This window comes from Poecilia formosa, unplaced genomic scaffold (assembly GCF_000485575.1).
Source record: "Poecilia formosa unplaced genomic scaffold, Poecilia_formosa-5.1.2 Scaffold688, whole genome shotgun sequence".
Taxonomy (NCBI): domain Eukaryota; kingdom Metazoa; phylum Chordata; class Actinopteri; order Cyprinodontiformes; family Poeciliidae; genus Poecilia; species Poecilia formosa.
The window spans coordinates 59,565-79,031 of record NW_006800627.1 but is presented as its reverse complement, the minus strand read 5'-3'; the positions used below and the strand labels follow the sequence as shown (position 1 = coordinate 79,031).

At 39.0% G+C, this 19,467-nt stretch overlaps 1 protein-coding gene across 1 annotated transcript in view; it reads left to right on the top strand.

Annotated features, from left to right (window-relative positions):
• Positions 1–2,780: 2,780 nt before the first annotated feature.
• The window catches only part of fam120c (family with sequence similarity 120 member C), a 24,916-nt gene continuing 8,229 nt past the window's right edge, over positions 2,781–19,467 (top strand). The window contains exons 1-11 of the mRNA XM_007542414.2: positions 2,781–4,316; positions 8,489–8,735; positions 8,811–8,893; positions 11,314–11,442; positions 13,021–13,123; positions 13,244–13,317; positions 13,400–13,674; positions 14,012–14,174; positions 15,077–15,160; positions 16,808–16,979; positions 18,036–18,285. Of these exons, the coding sequence (XP_007542476.1) occupies positions 3,801–4,316; positions 8,489–8,735; positions 8,811–8,893; positions 11,314–11,442; positions 13,021–13,123; positions 13,244–13,317; positions 13,400–13,674; positions 14,012–14,174; positions 15,077–15,160; positions 16,808–16,979; positions 18,036–18,285 (2,096 nt within the window). The 5' untranslated portion in view covers positions 2,781–3,800. The remainder of the gene's footprint in view (positions 4,317–8,488; positions 8,736–8,810; positions 8,894–11,313; positions 11,443–13,020; positions 13,124–13,243; positions 13,318–13,399; positions 13,675–14,011; positions 14,175–15,076; positions 15,161–16,807; positions 16,980–18,035; positions 18,286–19,467) is intronic.

The window sequence follows — 19,467 nt, the reverse complement described above, 5'->3', positions numbered from 1 at the left end:
CATCACCTGCTGACTGATGCTGCGTTCCAGTTGTATTCTGAAATGGGAAATTTCAACCTTCCTGTTGGAAAAAATCGACTGGATCACCCTGCAAATTCAGTCAACTGTAACTGCAGTTACAACTTATAATTCTGCGCTCCAGTAGCGCAGAATTATAAAAAAATAAAAAAGTTTAATTCAATCATATGTACTTTCCAATTGAGCCTCTCAAATGCTAAAGTAAGCCTGATAAAACAGTATGATGGCATATTGGGCCTATTGTGAATAGAAAATAAAAAGGAGTAGTACATTTTTGCCAAGAAATTATGTAGAAAAAAAACATAAAAATGTTTGAGCTCCAAAAATCGAAAATTTGTGAGAAAAAACTCAGAATGCTTTAGAATAATCTTAGAAAATTTCTAGAATTTTTTTTTTCAAAAGTTGAAAATTTGCCATAAAATACTCAAAAAAGGCAAGTTTTTTCTAGATTAATCTCAAAATTTCAGATATTTTTTCTAGCAAATTTTCAACTTGTCAAATTAAGAAAATTAAAATTTTCTTTCAAGAAAATTTCTGAGATTAATCTCAAAATATCTGTGTTTTCTAGAAATTCTTTTGAGATTAATCTAAAAATTTCTTAGTTCATTGGCAGAAATTTACTCTTTTTTTCTATTTACAAAGCAATAATATGCTGTCCTGTAACAGTATGCTTAACTATTGTTAAGAAGTCAGAATTTCTTCCTACTGTTTATGCTAAGAGCGGCCATATTGAAAAGTGAAATCCGCCCTACAGGTTGTAGATGGAGGTAGTGGGAGTTGTTCCCAGTGGGAAATCTGACTTCGGAGGGCGCTCCAGTTGAATTTTCTGACTGGGAAGTCAGAATTTAGAAGAATTTCCAAGTAATAGTGTGTCTTAAATCCATGTTACATGTAGCACTTGCAACTCTAAACTGAGCTAATTAAAAGTGGTGTTTGCTTATGGAACGTAAAGGTTAAATGATGTTTATGGGCGTCGCCATTTTAAAATTCTGCCTTCTTAAAGAGAACGCTGTTACCCACCTCTGAGTTCCCACTTTCCAAGTAACTAAAACACAGCAAAACTTGAGAATGACTGCAGACCAGGTCAGATGTGATAGACTGGAGGCTTTTGGAGGAGGGAGAAACAGTTTTTCCTTTCTCTCCTTTGCATTCCACCTCTCTCCTCTTTCCTCGTCTCTCCAGCCGGGCGCTAATCTGTTTTCTTCCCCCCCGATCGCTTCCTCATTTGGAGAAGATTATAATTATCGAGGTCTCAAACAGAAGCAGTGATGCATGCGGCCCTGTTGTTACTGCTCTGTTGTTTCTATGTTGAACCACCAGAAATAAATGGTTGTCAGGTCTAAGAGGTGACTGGGACCAGTGGACTTTGATCAAAGTTAATGCACGGCTGGCCCCAACCGTTTTGGGGCCCTAAGCAGATTTTTAACATGTCAAAACAGATGCTTTATCAATCCTAATAAAAAAAGTAGTTTTTAACTAATAATTTATTCTTACACACCAACCTGCACTTATGTGAAAAAGTAATTGTGTCCTACTACTAACAGCTGATTGTGGTTCTTGACAGCAACAGTTACTATCAAGCGTTTGAGATAATTAACACTGACTTTTTTATTTCACTGTGAAGGAATTTCTGCCCACTATTCCTTGCAGAATTCATGTAAATCAGCCAAATTTGTGGTTTTCAAAGAATAAACGGCATCTTATCTAAGTTTGGCCTTTTACTAGGCCACTTCAAATTCTTTAACTAGGCCACTCAGGTGGACTTGAACTTAAAGTTGCAGCTGCAAGTCTTCGGAAGCATGTTTACTTTCGCAAGGGTTTTGGGTCATTTTTATCTAACTCAGCCATTTGTGGTCATATGCATGACATTTAGCAGTTATTTTGGAACATACCTGCTAGTTTGTGGTTAAATAATAGAATAGAATAACCATTTATTTGTTTCCCAGTGAAGTCATTTGCATTCCTGCAGATGCATAATGATGTAAAATTACATAGGAGAAAAAAAAATGAACAAAAAATTAGAGACGTTCTAATAGTACAAAATCTAAACAGAACATGTTAATGGCAAAATAAAATACACATGGAAAGGACTTGGTGAGTAAAATGTGTGTGCTTGTAGAGTTTAAACTGAAAAGAAAAAAAAAATTGAGACTTGTTTTTTGCTACGTGGGCAGTAAGGAGCAGTGCTGATTATATAGTGTAAGAGCTGCTGGGAGGAAACGTCCACGTTTGAGAAGCTCCTATGCAGTTACAGTGGAAAATGGCTCAGTGGCCTAGTTTGCAGTGTTTATTTTCCTTTAAGGCGTAAAACTAAGTACAGCCACGAGGGGACGCCAAATACACGTAATTTGATCACAAAGGGAGGAATAACCATTCTACCTGTTACACCACTCAGTTACTTTTCTCGTACTAAGCTATCAATTCATCATTGGCTTTTTAAAATTAATTCTGTCTTTTCACTGTCTATATATTCTGCATAAAACTGAGGTGTTAACTTTTTTGATACTTGTTTGGCATGAGATATATTGAAAAATATTCAATTATATTTTAAAGATACAGCAGAAAGTCAGTTCACATGTGGACCGCCTCGAGAAAAGCTACTCTTCTGATTTATATCTAAGTCAAACTTGAAGTCGCTCGCATGCTGGTAGTTGTAGTTTATTCGCGTTTAGGATTAAATCGCTAAGATTCATGGTTTGCACCTGTAAACTTCATGTCCCAGAGTCCTTCACGGCAGTGACGCCTCCCTGCTCCTCACTCATCCCCCTCCCATTCCACTGGGCCGCGAGGAAGTCGCAAGATGGCTGATGTCGCTTGGAAGTAACGTTCCCCTCCGCAACATGAAGCCGTGAGCGTGGAAGAACGCGAGGGAGGCACCATCGGGCTTTTATTTTTATTTTCTTTTAGTTACTTTTCTTTTAGTTCGTCAAACATCCATTTCATTCCGCGTCGTGTCCGCCCCGGACTCGTCTTCGGGAGTTGACGCGTCAAAATCACGCCGGGGACCCAGCCAGCAGCTAGCGGCTAGCCACCGTTAGCAAATAGAAGCACAGCTAGCCACACTGCTTAGTACTTTGCTTTTTAACTGATACTTTAACCGCCGGCGGGGCATTAAGCTGCGGCTCCACATGTGCTGACGTTTCCCAGGCGCATAAATGTGGCACAAAAAAATTCAGCTGTCATTAAAAAATAACGAATTTTAAAATCTGAACACTATGTCCGCGAACTGGCCATCCAGTCTGTGGGTTGCTAACTAATGCGCAGCTCTGCATCCGTTCATGTGGACTAATCAGAGGTATTATCATTTGATCAACATTTCACTGCAACATCCACCACCTCGCTGCATGTCCGTTACTCGCTGTCAGTTTGATTCTGGAAGCCGGTTGAGAAGAAGCCAAATTATGGGAGCGGGAAATCTGTTGAACTTTTTGTAGTTGTCGGTAGCAACACTGGCCTTGGCTGGCATCACACCAAAAAAATCCACAGGGATGGACACTAATCTGAGCAGCCACGACCAAAAGTGAGAGGTTAGCATTTGGAAAAAATATCTAACAAAAAAACACAGGGGTTGTTAATTTAAAATTAGTGCGCGGTGATCCCCCCTACACCCAACCTCACCAGCCGGTTGTTTTCCAGTGAACTCAAAGTACAGTTTGTCACTACAGCGGAGACCAGTTAGCATTGCTAGCTGCCGTCTCACCCCACAACACGTTACAAACACGGCGTACAGAACGTACTCAGAAGCCGCTCCCGGCCACACACACCGGCTCAACAACACCGTCATGGGTGTGCAGGGTTTCCAGGAGTATTTAGAGAAGCGGTGCCCCGGGGCGGCGGTCCCCGTGGACCTCCTCAAGCTCGCCCGCACCGCGGCCCGCCAGCCCCCTCACCATCATCACCCACACCACCACCCACATCACCCCGGGCCCATGCCTCCCCCGCCCCCGCCTGCCAGGATCCTGATCGACGCTGACTCCAGCCTGCAGCGCCTGTACGGAGGCTACCAGACGGACTGGGTTTGCGGAGGCGAGTGGAACGCCATGCTGGGCTACCTGGCCGCCCTGTCACAGGCCTGTCTGTACCAGGGCGGCCTGGAGCTCGTCGTGGTTTTCAACGGCACTCTGGGGAAGGAGCGCTGGCCCGAGTGGGCGCGGCGAGCTCAGGGCCAGCGGCAGACAGCGCAGCTGATAGTCAACCACGTCGGCAGCAAGGCCACCCCGCCTCCCCGGGCATGGTTCCTGCCCCCGGCTTGCCTCAGCCACTGCGTCCGCCTCGCCATGTTCCGCTTCCGAGTGCGGGTAAGAAAAGAGGAGTGATGGTTGTTGTTTGAACTGGTTTTTGTGGCTTTGCTAGTGTCTTTTTGTGGTTCCTTTGTGCACATCTAGAAGTTCATTCTAAGCAGAGTTGGGTGGTAACTTGGTAAGCCTGTCGCATTTAGCAATAAATCAGTTAAAACAGCTCAATAATTTCCATGTGCATGATTTTTAGTTTTTCTCTTTCTACTCTTTGTGGATGATAAAAGTCTTCTGTCTGGTGTTTTGGTCTCAACTCGCCCTATTTTTGAAAGACAGTTTTGTTTTCAGAGACTTCATAATTAATTTTATTTGTTGGTTTTGTTGATTTATTCTGGATATTTAAAATGTCTTCCAGTGTTAAAGTTTATTGATCTTTGAGAATTAGGGGTCCAGCGATTTCCTTAATTTTGGGAGATCAGTGATCGACCAATACTTACCTGTGAAGCCAAACTTATCTACTTCAGCAAAGGTTGAAAAATGACCTACTGTCCTCGTCTGCTTTCCTGTGAGAGAGGTTTGACCAACAGACTGGCCCACCAGGTCATGTCTGCACGTTCACAGTTAACAATGATCACCCCACTGTTGCCAAACTCAGCAACTTTCTTGCTATATTTAGCAACCTTTCAGTCAGAAAAATTGGCATCTGCCAAAATTGGAATTGATAAGTCAGGGTTTTTAAAGATCGGTAATCCACATTCGACCAGAAAACTACGATCATTGCACCCCTACTACTGGGAATGTGTTCTTACATTATTATCCATTACTTAAAATAGTCTAAAAGCAACAGTATTATCATGTAATGGAATAATGTCAGGGACCATTTCTCATTCACCAAAATTTATCTCGACAGGCCTAGTAAGAAAAAAGAGTAACTTCTTTTTTTTTTAAATGTACTTTCAGGAATATTTTTACTGGCATGTCCTTTCTACTTTTACTTGAGTAATTTTATTATAAGGTGTCGCTACTCTTGAGTTGATTTCTGAGAAACACAGAGTTTGAGCTGCTCCAAAGATTTTCTACGCGGTTTGGGTCTGGAGACTGGCTAGGCCACTCCAGAACCTAGACATGCTTCTTACGGGGCCAGTCTTTGGTTGTCCTGGCTGTGCGCTTCGGGTCATTGTCATGTTGGAAAACCCAGCCTCGACCCATCTTCAATGCTCTAACCTTGCTTAGGATCATTGATACGCCACCAGGTGAGATACTGAATGGAGCCCCAGTCCGAGGGAGATTGACAGTCATGTTTAACTTTTTACATTTTCTAATAATTGCTCCAACACTTGATCTTTTTTCACCGAGCTGCTTGGCAGTTGCCCCATAGCCCTGTCCAGTCTTGTGGAGGTCTAGAATTTAGTCTCTGCTGTCTGTGGACAGCTCTGTGGTCTTAGCCGTGTTGGTAATAGATGTCTTACTGATTGTGTTGGGTGGACAGGAGTCTTTATGAGGCTAACGACCTCCAACAGGTCCTTCTACTTCAGAATATGTGGATTGGACTTTTTAGAGGCGAACTAACAGGTCTTTGAGGGCCTGTTGCTGGTTGGCAGATGTTCAAATACTTCTTTGCAGCAGTAAGACACAAATAAATTATTAAAAATCATACATTGTGATTTCCTGATTATTTTCTTTTAGATTATGTCTCTCACAGTGGACATGCACCTAAGATGAAAATGTCAGACCCCTCCATAATTTCTAAGTGGCAGAACTTCTAAAGTCGCAGCCAGGGTGTTCAAATAATTATTTTCCTCATGTAGAATCCCATTCAACCCTGATTATTATAACTTGTCTAAATACAGACAGCACTGATCTACTGATCTTGTTGCTAATTTTTTTTATTTTGCCAAAGAAGGAAAAACCATTCCCTCTACAAAAATGTGAAGTAAGCAGAGACCTGTGGGCCTTTTTGTGTCTTAGATCAACAATTATGAGTAGCTCTCATAATTGTTGAGTGAATATAAAAGTTAGACTATTTTTTGTTCTACTTGGAACTTGCATATTTAGTGTATTATTGAGCAGCTAAAAATGTATCTTAATTATTTTCCTCTTGTTTTATTTTTGTATTTTATGACCCATGAGTGCTTTTTGCTTTATGACTGCCAAAAGGTTTGGATTCTGCTAATCTAGCCTAACATTACCTAACATAAAATAATTTAACCTTTGATACATTTTGAAACAGCAGCTGGTTAAAGCTGCCTGTTTTGTACTTACCATTTTTTGCTGATCAGACTTTTTCCTGCACATTTTCTGGTTTTCTTCGAGGCCTGATTCCTGTTTTTTTTGTATCTAAGGACTGAAACACATAAAAGAAAAAAAAAGCTTTTGCAGTATCTTGGCAGTAGTTTTGATTGTAATATAAAAAGAGACATTTACAAGTAATGTTTTATCAGATTTGTCCATCAAAGTGCATGATGTTGGTTGATGAGTCCATAGACAAAAAAAAAAGATGGACATTTTACTTTTTATGCATTTTTGATTTGGAAAAATATTCATATTTTCTAGTATTTATAAGGGGAAAAATCTGATTTTAGTCCCTAACAATTCACTAATAGTGGATTAAAACTGTTAGGCTACATAAAATATATATTTGTAAGCTGTATATGCAATTTATTTGTCAAGGACCACAGAAAAGATTTTATAAACATGTATTAAATTAATTTGAAAGCTTAAACAAATATTTTTTTCTATATTCATATGTAACAACAAAATGACTCTTGGCTTTTATTTTAAAAAATCTTAATTTTTGTAGAAGGCTAGTGAGTTCTTCCCATAAATATGGAAAGTGAAGATGTAATTCATATAGCACATAGTGTAATGCTTATGCAAATATTGTGTGATAAAATACAGAATAACTGCTAAGAATCACTAAAATCATATTACATTTACTATTTATGAAACAATCCTTTAGGTTTTATAAAAGCCACATTCTGACCTAAACAAACAGTTTCTTATTGATGTCCCCAACAGTTTTTCTCGATATTTAAGTATTTTACATAATTATGTATTTATAAGAATTTAATATTTCTCTGTATTTCCATTAATGTCAGGGACTGTTAACTTATAAAATATCAGCGATTAAGACTCCTGATTAAACTAAAATAAGACAGTTTTATGGTTTATTAATTATTGGAGTCACATAACCAGGTTTACTTTCAGCAGGCCGAACAGATTATAAATTACTGTAAGTCAAAGCCGTTCCAACAGAGAACAAAATGTTCTCAAGGTGTTCTCAAATTATTTAACGGTTGGTATGAAATGTCCTGTGGAAGAAGGCAATCAGAACTACAGTAGTTTAAATTACTGAATGTATATCCTGCTAAAAGTTCAACATGGTGGATGAATTATAGGTTTGTCAAATGTGATCAACTGGCAATTAATTCAGTTAAACCCAACACAAGTTAATCAATTTGACAATGAAATGTCCAAATAATTTAACTTTAACAACTTAATTCAGTCTAACTCTTCCAGATATGTGGTGAAAATATTAGATTTTCTTTTTATCTATTAGGTTTAGTGAAGATAAGCTGATCAGGCTTTTATTTGAACTTAAATATAAATTTGTATAAACTTTGGCTTTGTTCAACTATTGAATGTAACAAACTTTCTTTAGAAAAAAACAAGAGAATTTCAGTGACAAATTTAATTATTTAGCTAAAGTGTTTGGCACTAAGTACTTTTATTATTTTTAATTTTATAGTAAGTAGAGCCATGAACATCCAGCAAGTTCTCACAAAAAACCCCCCAAAACAGAACATGTTAATTCTCCTATTAATGTGCTTTCTTAATTGAAGGTTGATTTTTTTTTTCTTTTTTGAATAAAGTTCTCATTTTTGTTGCTGTGATTTGACCCAAAAATTATTTAGACCAATTAGACTGGAAAAAAATTCACCCAAATAGTTAGAAAAATTTCCGTCATTTGTTAAGTAAAAAAAGCGTCTCTTTGTGTCAATAAATATTGTTTTTAGTTTATTGCTGAGCAGATAAAATTAAATATTTTAACAATTTGGCTCACTGAACACTTTAAACTTTGGGATTCTGGCCTGTGTTGCAAAAAGTTTGCACACCCCTGGTTTAGTTTGTTTGACACGGTGGCGTGTGAAAGCAAAGCACACCAGGTGAAAATATAACAAATGTTGCAACTTTTGTCATTCTTTGCCATTAACTTGTCTAATCTTCACCCCCAGGTTGTACAGACTTTGGAGGACCACCACCAGGAGGTGCTGTCTCTCTACAGGGACTACGGATTTTCTGGCCTGATCGCTCAGGACTCAGAGTTTGCCCTCTGCAACGTGCCCGCCTACTTCTCCTCACACGCGCTTAAACTGAGCTGGAACGGAAAGAACCTGACCACACACCAGTACTTGCTGTCTGAAGCGGCCAGGCAGCTGGGCCTGAAGACACAGCACCTGCCACTGTTCGCTGCTCTGCTGGGTGAGGAGACGCCAGGCAGCCGCCGCAGCCCAGGACGATTTATCCGCCGCTAACTGACCCGCCTGTCTCTTATAGGAAATCATATTCTGCCTGATGAAGACCTGGCTGCCTTCCACTGGAGTCTGCTGGGACCAGAACACCCACTAGCTTCCCTCAAGGTACTTGGACTTAGAAATTTATGTCAATATTTCGTGGTATTGTTGCAATAACGATAAAAATTATAATTAAAAAACATATTTTTTATCCAACTGTATGTGCCACAAACAGACATATTGTTCTTTAAAAACGTTCCCATTTGAAACTCAGGATACTTACTTGAAAAAACAGTCATTTATATCAAGGTCTGTCACAATAAATTAATAAATCAATTAAACACATGATACATTAAAATAAACTCAATTTACATTTGCATGATTTATCATTTTTCTCTTTTTTTTCTACCTAAAACTGGATGACTAAAGTCTTCAGTCTCGACTAGCCATTTTGTCGAAGGACAGCTTTGTTTACAGAGATGTCATAATTAATTTTTTTATTTGTTGTTTCTGTTGTTTTGTTTATTTACTTTTTATATTTAAAATGTATTTCAGTTCCAGTGTTAAATGTTCATTGGAATTTATAGTTTTTTTCAGAATATGCTCTTGCATTATTACATTATTGTGATATTACTTGAAAATAGTCTCAAAACAACAAAATAATCGTTATAACAATAACTCGTGGGATAATTTAACGTCCAACAAAATTTATTATGACAGACCAGTTTTATATCATTAATCTGCACACAGTATTTGCATTTAATCATATTTTAGTATCTACTGATATTTATCAACGCTGTTGTGGATCAGAGTGGAGAAAATATCAAAAATATCATTTCCAATCATGCTGTCAGTTTTGTTTTATTATTCATCATCAATAACTGAAACTTGTGGCAATAAATGAAAATTCTGATATGCATCGTGGTAAATAATTAATGCACAGGGCACATTAAGTACTAAACTGGAATCTCGGCGTCTGGTTCAGACTAAAGTGCCTCCAAATGTAGTTGTGCTTCTGTTCTTTTTTATTTTTTAATTGTTGATGACTAATCAGCTTTAACCTGCTGATTCCAATTTAATTTAATTTTCTCCATAACACAGTTATAATGCACAGTATGCATTATAACTCTTATGTTCACAACTGCTGTAAGCGGCCATTAATTATCTACATCAGGAGTAGAGAAGACTTCACGCTGCCCTGCGACACAGCGGTTGTCCTTCAGCAGGATTTTATTATTTAAAGACGAAATGATTATGGCGTCTTACATCAGTCAGTATTGTGGAACGCATTGCTGAAGGGAGTAAAATACAGATCCTTTCCTTCATTTTGAGATTTGCAAAATGTTTTAAGCATTTTTTAAATTTAGACACAAAAAAGCTAATGCTAAAGCACTAACTTGAAGCATGTTGATGCTCACCATGTGTCAGTGACACAAAATTTGTTAAATCGCTCTCTACAGGATCACATGTTATTGTGTCCCTACCTGTATGGTTGCGGTTATGTGATTATTTGGAACAGACTAAAATTTGCTGAGTTATGCTAACGCTAATGATAAGTTTGCCTAAACAGTCTTTTCCCACTTCAAAATAAGAGCCTGAATATAAACGTCTAACATCTTGAAGAAGTATTAATAGTCGAAAACCAAAACTTTATCTTAGATGTTGAACTTTATTCAGCTTGAAGTTTATAAAACTGCAGATTAAAAAGAAAATAACTTGGGCAGAGGTCTTAAGTTTAGTCTAGACAGGAATGTTTTATCTCAGTTGTTTTTTGCAGGACTTTTCTGTCCAGCAAAAGTTTGACTTGTACTTAAAAATCTTCATTGCGTTTTGCGACTTGAGACGGTTGAGGCTACAGCTAACTAGCTGCTAACATGCCCTTGCTAGCTAGCTGACATTTTTGTGTTTGTAACGGGTGAAGTTCAGGTTTATTGCCAGTTGTCTGGACAACATTTATACGTTTCTGTGGAGATACAGGTCTTACAATTTAAGTTTGTGAAACTTGCAAAACCCCTGATAGGAGAAGCTTTAGCTAAGTGCCCTAAAAGCTTTCAAAATTAGCAAAAGTGCTTAGCAAAACTTTAGCTCTGCTATTGGTGGATTAGTGAATGTGCTCATTTATTTAAAACTTTCATTTCTTCTCACTTCAGCTGAAACGCTGCTCATTGTTGACCCTCAGATAGTCAGGGTGGAAATGTTTTTACAGAGTTAAATTTACGCACGTCTACTTGTATCTGACCTGATTAGTTAGTGTTTTGTTTTACTTTGCATATTTAATGAATGGGACTGTAACAGAGCCTGACTTTATGCAAAATTAATGAGTGAGAATGTCAGTGAAGCATGAACCAAAGCATGGTTAAGAGTCAGCTCATGTGGGAATCAAGACTGGAATCTTTATTTAGTTTGTTTTAAAAGTAACAGATTTTTATTTAGTTTATGTGAACAGAAACTATTTATTTTGGTAAAATCCTCCTCGCATCGTCATAAATCTGTAAAAGAAGTGTCAGCGTTTTGTTCTCAGTTTGAACGTTTTGCTGCGGTTTCAGGTGCGAGCCCATCAGCTGGTGCTGCCACCCTGTGAAGTGGTGATCAAAGCTGTTTCTGAGTACGTCTCCTCCATCAAAGACCTGGGAAACCTCGACACCATCGCCAGAGATGTCTTCAAACAGTCACAGGTGGGTCGCGACCTTTGCAGGATTAATGTCTCAGCTTCCTGAAGGCTGGATGGAAACCTACCGCATTCGCTTTACATGTTTCTGCATGAAAAATAGCTAAGCAGAATAATATTAGTTAATGTTTGATAAGTAAGAGATTATTACTGTGGAGATGATCAAACATCAGTACAGAAAAAATCCAAACGCTTTACAAGGGGGGTTTCCATCGGTGATCAGTCGGGGGCTTTTCCGCTGCACCACGCAGCGAGATTAAAGTCTGCGTAAGACGATCTGCTAATTCAGTGGTGAATGTTTGCTGCACTGTTCACCAGTGGAAAGATTTGAGCAGGAAGCAGTTTTAGGCTGAAAAACGTGATTGAAACCACAAGAACAAAACCAACACCGGCAGCTCCAGGTGTGCTTTATGGTTTGATTCTGCATTAAAAAATTAAAAAATTTTTTATAATGTTAAACTAACTTGGCCACAGATGCTGAAACAAATGCTGGAAGCTTCATGCAGAACAGATTATCCAGATTCAAAGTGTTCATGGGGCCACTTTTATTAAAAATACAAAAAATTTGGTGATTTTTAGATTTTTTTTATTATCATTATTTTTTAAGTGTATTGAAAAGAGTTAAGCATAAAAATTGAACAAAAAAGCCCTAAATATTTTTCTATTTTTTGATAATTTTTTTTCCAGCAAAATATTTAGTTTATTCTCAGACTTTGTCCCCCCAGTCCTTCAAGTAAATTTTGCTGGATATTTGTTGTCGTGATGCATTTTTAAAACCTCTTTGTTTAAAGCTACAGTATGTAACTTTTATAAAAAATGGTTTTTTTTACATATTTGTTAAAATTGTCACCATTTTATTTGACAGATAATCTGTGAAAAGTTCAATCTCCTCCACTTTTTCCCCTGAGCTGCTATTGCCATCCGAAGAAATGCACCTCTGCCGGCCATAAACTACCAATCAGAGTCAGGAGGAGGGTCTTAGCGCAGCCAATCAATCTCATGTACTCGCTACTAAACGTGCTAATGTTGGAGAAAGAACTTACAACAGGAAAACCTTTTATACACAACAGGATGTACTAGCTGCAGCGTAGTGGAGAGCAACAAGGAAAATGGAAGAGATGATGAGTAATGCCACACGGAGGTGATGGACAGCGCTAAGACCCGCCTCCTGGCTCTGATTGGTTGATTATAGTTAGCTCTGGGAACACTGCAAGGAGGCGGAGAAGCTTGATATTTATTTTTTTCTGTTTTATGTGTCTCTTAACATGCTGTCACGACATGGTGACCGTGTCAACAAATATGTAAAAAATATTTTTTATAAGTTACATACTGCAGCTTTAAAACCAGCTGCACTTTGCTGCTAAATGTATATAATAAGCAGCTTTACTGGCACTAAAGTCATAATTTTAACCTTCAAAGTCATAATTAGAAGTATAAAATCATGACTTATTCTCGTAGTTATGCATTGTGTTTCTTTTTTGTGATACATTAAGATGTATAGCAGATGTTCATTTAAAAACAATTCAGTGAATTTTATAAGAGAAATAATGACGGTGAGATTTTCTGTCATATTCTCCGTTTTCAGTCACGAATGGAGGACAAGGTGGAGCGATTCAAGAAAGCTGTGGAGTATTTCTCAGCTGCATCCAAACCACGCTCGCCCAACATGGGGCCTTCGCCTTTCATCTGTGAGTAGAAACCAGTTTACAGCAGGACAGATGTTATGTGATCAGTTTAATCTGACAGAATATGTTTTATTGTGAAGCCAGCTAGGCTAAAATTTAATTTTATCTCCTTTCTGTGCTCAGTACCTGGGTTTGGACCCGTTCCATTTGGGGGACCACCTGGCCACATGGGACCCATCCCTCTTGGAAAGAATCAGGTAGATTTCTGTTGTTTTTTGCTTTGGTTACGTCTTTAATTCCTGTGCGCTCCTGTAAATAATAATTTCCTCCCAACCCCAGTTTCCGCCGCCACAGGGTCCAGGGTTTAAGCCGCCATATCAGAACGCTCCGTACGGACCAGGCTCCGCCCCTCTCTTCCACCCGCCTCAGCAGCCACCCCAGGACTGCAACGACTCGATGACCGGCAAGATGGGCTTCTCCGATTGGTCGGCGCCGTACGATTCCACGCAGGGCGGCAACCGCCTGCCCAACCATCACACCGGCACCCAGTCTGGCCCCTCCCCATCTCCTTCCTCGTCATCAGACGGAGACGAACCCAACGATACCAACGCTAAGTAAATACGCTTCTACATGTTTTACAAGCTGAATAGAACGACGAAGCGCTTTAGACCCAAACATACTCAGGCGAACTTCACTCCGTGGAAGTCCGTACGCGTAATCAAAGCGGACATCAACGCAGGAAAATATTTTTGTTTGAAACAAAAAATGGAATAAACACAAACACTCTAGGTTTTTCATTTATTAAACTAAAATGAACGTTTGGATAACAAGCTGTTAAAATGAAGTCAAAAGAAAAACCTCATACAGCTCGTTGATGATTGCCAGTAAAATGATTTAAGATCTGAGAAAGTGGAAGAGGTGTGAATGTTTCTGAAACTCTCGTCTTCGCAGTCATCTAACAGACAAATCCTCTCGGTGGGAGGATCCGGCTGGAAGAGGGGGTCCGGCCTCCGGAGACGGTTCCCAAGGCAACGGGAGCGGGTCGAACATTCCGTCACTGTTGTCGATGGCGACGCGGAGTCACATGGACATAACCACACCCCCGCTGCCTCAGGTGAGATGCTCAAAAACCAGCTGATGTTACTGGGTGGGAAACACTTAGATTGATTTATTAAATTTAAAACTCGACAGGATTCTTACAAGTGAATGAAATCCTTGAAAATGCTTGAATTTTAGGCTTTTCAAGATTGGGAAAGTGTTTGATTTCTGTATAAAGTCTTTGAAGGTGCTTCATATTCAAACTGAACAGTTTTGTAATAAATGTTTGGTCAAAGCCTAAATTTGGCCAGCGTTATTTATAGCTGAAACTAGAGATCGACCAATTCAGGTTTTTAAGGCCAATACCGATTATTTTACCTTTTTTTTCCTGGACTGATTCTTGAAGCCACTTACAAAATAGAAATTACACAACAAATGTTAATTAAGCATCAACTTTAAACTGGAGGGAATAAACTAGAAATACAAAATATTGGAGAAAATAAATCAATATCTGATTTTTTTTTTTTTTAAAGTGACAGTAAGTAAAGAAATTAATAAATACAGAATAAATACAGGCTGATGTAAAGTTGACTTCTAGTTGAAACCAGATATTTAAAGATAATAAAGACACACATGCACATTTCTTTTCTCACTGTCAAATCAGAGAAATATTTATATTTTTTTTACGATCATTAGGTTCATCATTAGATTCTGGTATTTATTAGCTAAATACCAGAAAACTTAGAATTTTTTTTTTTTTTTTTTTCGAAATTTTGTTTTGTATTTTTCTCTGTAAAAACATTTCTAAGCATAATATTCTGTAGACTCTAGAATACCATCACAAGACATTAGTGTTTTTATCTCAAGCGGCGCTGGAAAAGTTTGAAACTTACCTTGAAAATGCTTGAATTTTATTGAAGGAAAAGTGTACAAACCGTGAACCGTTTGTTTCTTCACGCCTGTTGCTTCTTTCTCCAGGTCAGTGCTGAGGTTCTTCGTGTAGCCGAACACAGACACAGAAGAGGGCTGATGTACCCCCAGATCTACCACATCTTGACCAAGGTGAATCCTCTCCTAACCCACGTCTCACTGCATTGTCTCAAAAACATCGGCTGATTTGTTTTAATGAGCAGAAACTGTTCAAACAGAAGCATCCATTGAAGCCCAACTTGTTTCCTCTCATCTATCTTTCTATTGAGATTTTCCATGATTGATTACCGTATTTTCCGCACTATAAGGCACACCTAAAAACCTTCAATTCCTCCAAAGCCGACAGTGCGCCTTATAATCCGGTGCGCCTTATATATGGACCAATATTGAGCCACAACAGGTCTAGCAACAACGGTAAGCAGCCGCCAACTTCATTTTTGCCCGTAGAAGAAGAAGAAGCGCGCGGTGCATGCTGGGATAGTTGTCAAAAAGCTGATTTGTTAATAAAGTTTGACTGACCTATCTACCTACCGACCGTCTAGAATCAGGTCGTCTGCAGGTCATTTAGCACCACGTTCTCCACTAACATGCTGTGCGCGAACGGAGAAGGGTGACCATCGTCCGGCCACGCCCCGGCCCAGTCGAGGAAGGCTCTCCTCGCCGACCGGAGTCGGACTGTTTTGTTGACATTCTTTATGTCAACAAAGTGGCTTTAGACATTCATCCGGGGTGCTTCGACTACGGTTACCAAGGGACCAGCCCCTGTACATTTAAAGCCGGGGGGAAGAGAGACAGAGACTGCGGCGGCAGCGTGTCCGTTGGTCTGTGTTACCCAGAAAGCAGTTGGGCACAATATCGCAACAACACTGTGAGTGAAACAATGACTGGGGCAGCATACTATATAAAGTACTAGGGGACCACTTCTTTATTTTTACACATCCACATTTGTAGAGCAGGGTGGCAACCCTAACTGTAGCGTCTTATAATGTGGTGCGCTTTATATATGAAAAAAGTTTTAAAATAGGCCATTCATTGAAGGTGCGCCTTATAATCCGGTGCCTTATAGTGCGGAAAATACGGTACATGTAAACGTAGATGAACAATTCACATTCAAGATTATATAAAAAAATATATAAAAAGAAAGCTATTACAGAAAACTTTGCTTGGGAGCGATTCTTCTATTTCTTTTCTCCCATCCAGTTTGTCTAGTTCTTTATTTTTTGTTGGTGTCTTTTGTTTTGAACAATGCTCATTTCTCCCAGTTTTCTTCCTATATTTCAGGCGATATGTAAATTTTTCCATGATGTAGATTTCTTTTATTTTTCCTATCCATTGTTCATGACAAATGGGCGTCCATCTTTCCCCATTTCATTTTAATAGCTTTCTTACTATTAACATCTTCATCAGATATTTGTCCTTTAGTCTTTCTTTTTTGATAAAGATATAATGCTGTGCTACTCATAAGAATATTGAATCCCAGAATCATCTTCATAGTTTTGTGCACAGTTTTCAAAAACTGAACAATTTTAGGACAGTTCCAAAGGCCTTTGCTTGTTTCGAACTCAGTTTCCCAGAGTGCTCTTCTGAGCACCATATTTTCAGAATAAGTGATCATTTTCGAGTATTTAGTCTGTTTTGAGGCAGACACAGCAAAACCCTTCAGGGCTGTGAAGGTTCAGCTGTAAAGCTTCTTCTGATGCATCCGTTTGGCCGGGTTATTATAACAGAAACGGTTGCTATGGAGATGTTGGGCGCTCACGGTTTGTGGTCGTCCCTCAGGGAGAGATGAAGATGCCAGTGTGTATAGAGGACGAGTGTAACTCGGAGCTGCCTCCTGCCTCCCTGCTGTTCCGAGCTGCCAGACAGTACGCGTACGGTGTCCTCTTCAGTCTGGCTGAAACGCACCGCCGCCTGGAGAGGCTCGCCCTCCGCAAGAGGACCCCGCTAGAAGGTGAAGAAACAAAGTTTTCCTGACTTGGAGCGCGAATGATCTCTATAGGGTCTTAATAGGAGGTGGATGAAGTAGCCAAAGTAAGAGTAGCATTACTTGGTCATTTTTTTAGTCAAAAGTAAAAAGTAGCTTTCCAAGAAATTGGTCAACTAAGAGTATTAGTATTTAGCACAAACATTCTTCAAGTACTGAGTAACTGATCATAAAATATGTCATTTTCATGCCTGTGAAAGGTGCTATATAAATAAAGCTTACTTACTTACTTACATTCAGCAGGCAAAACAAACCTCCTTATTAGGGATGGGAATACCAATTCGATTATTGATCTTGGTTATTGATTCGATTCCTTATCGATTCTTTTTCAGTTAGGAAATAAAATCTAATATAAAATATGCACCATGTTGTATTCAATTCAAACAAAATTAAAAGTGGGTTAAATCCATCTGTCAAATTAACATTTTAACATGAAATGCAATTTTCTGCACATCAACAGTTTTCATGCTTTTAATATGATAAACAAGGTTTGTGTAAAAATACTGAATTTATTGAATATGACTGTAAATGTTAATATGAGATTATTCATACAGTACAGAGCTAACATTTAAACCAGGATGTGGAGCAGTTTAACGTTACCTGGGACATTCACAGCAGGAGACGCTTTGCTGGAGGCTCCGCCCCTCGAGGGTCACCACTGTTGCTAAGCAACCGATCAAACACTTTACATTCGTGCTGCGTAGTTAACTGAGGATGTTTGAGGTATTTGCTCCTTGAGTTGTGATTAAAGTTCTGGACATGTTCTAACCGGGCCGAGTATCGCCTCGTTTTGTCAAATATAAACAGATTTTAGATCGCCATCTTGGATATTTTCTCAATACAGAGTGTATGCATCACGCAAATACGTCACACGTTATGTGAACCGATGAGCAGAATCGTTTAGCAACTGGCTTAACGATTCGAAGTAATCGGGCTTACCAAGAACCGGTTCTCGATTCCCATCCCTACTCCAAACATAAAGAGCCTAAACTTCAACTCTGCTTCCTCCTCCCTGCGTTCCAGTTCCTCCTGTCATCGTCAAAGAGTGGAGCAGCGGCAAGGCCAAGTCGGCTCTGACCCCGGAGCTGGTTCCGGCTCTGTGTTTCCGGGAGTGGACCTGCCCCAACCTGCGGCGGCTCTGGCTGGGCCGGGCCAGCGAGGACCGCTCCAGGAGAACCAGAGCCTTCCTGGCGTGCCTGCGCTCCGACTGCCCAGCCCTCCTCAACCCAGCACAAGTCCCTCAGCATCTGCTGCTCATGTGCTGCGTGCTCAGGTAGGAAAACTAAGGCTGAACCTGAGATATTACAGAGAAGGAATGTCATGAGTTTGACATCACATATCCACATCTGTCCGTTTCTAGTTAATTGTGTCAAACTATTTTTATTTAATCTTGGTTGGTTCATTTCTATTTGGGATAAATTCCGTTTCAATTCCATTTATTTACATAGCACAAATTCACAATAAATGTCGTCCCAAAGCGTTTTACAAAAAATAATTTTGGTTCAATCACACACACATTCCAGTTGATCCCAGTTAAACAGGCTCAGGTTTATTAACAGGTTTCTCTTTAAAAGGAAAGCCAGCAGATTGCATCAGTAAATCAGATTCAGTAAGGTATTTTTGAATTTGAATTTTAAAAAAGTATTTTAGGTGTATTCAGTTGTCCAAAGTGTGGCCCTTGAAATTATTTTGTACGGCCCCTGACCACAAACCTAAAATAGCAAAAGTTAGGTCAATAAAACAGAAAACTATTGATGACCCAAAGAAATTGCCTTTTTTATATATAAATCAACATAAATAACAAAAATCAAACGGATAGTCACAATTTTATATTTTTGATCTTTAATTTGCTGATTTCATAAAAATGTTCTTTGTTGAGCAAGTAAAACAAAACCCCCCAAAAATCTAAAAACCAAACAATTTCTTTTTTGCATTTAGTTTAAATTTCCCAGTTTTGGCAAAAAGTTCAGACATCACTGCTCTAAACAGAATCCACATTTCATCATGTCTCATATTTTTAGCAGGGAAGCTTTTTTATTTATTTATTTTTCTAAGATTTTTTAGTTTCCTTTATTTATTAGAAGCTTGAAGGGAAGGTGAGGTTTGCTTTTTGAGAGTTTTTCATTTAGTCTTGGATGTTGTGCAGCTGGAAGGATTCTTATTCCTTTACAAAAAAAAAACCTAACAAGACGAATAAAAAAAGCAAACGTAAGGATGAAAAATCAGATTTCAAGCCACAGATTTCAGGTTCAGGGGAAGACACTTCCAGAACCTCTTTCTCCTTTTAGTCACAGGACCTCAGTGACCTGCAAAGGATGGAGGGATGGAAAACTCCTTTAATGTAAGATGATGCTGCTCTATTTAAAGCTCCAAGTCAAAAACAGCTTCTCAAAGTGGACTCTAAATTGACGAGTAGCCTGTGTGTGTGTGTGTGTGTGTGTGTGTGTGTGTGTGT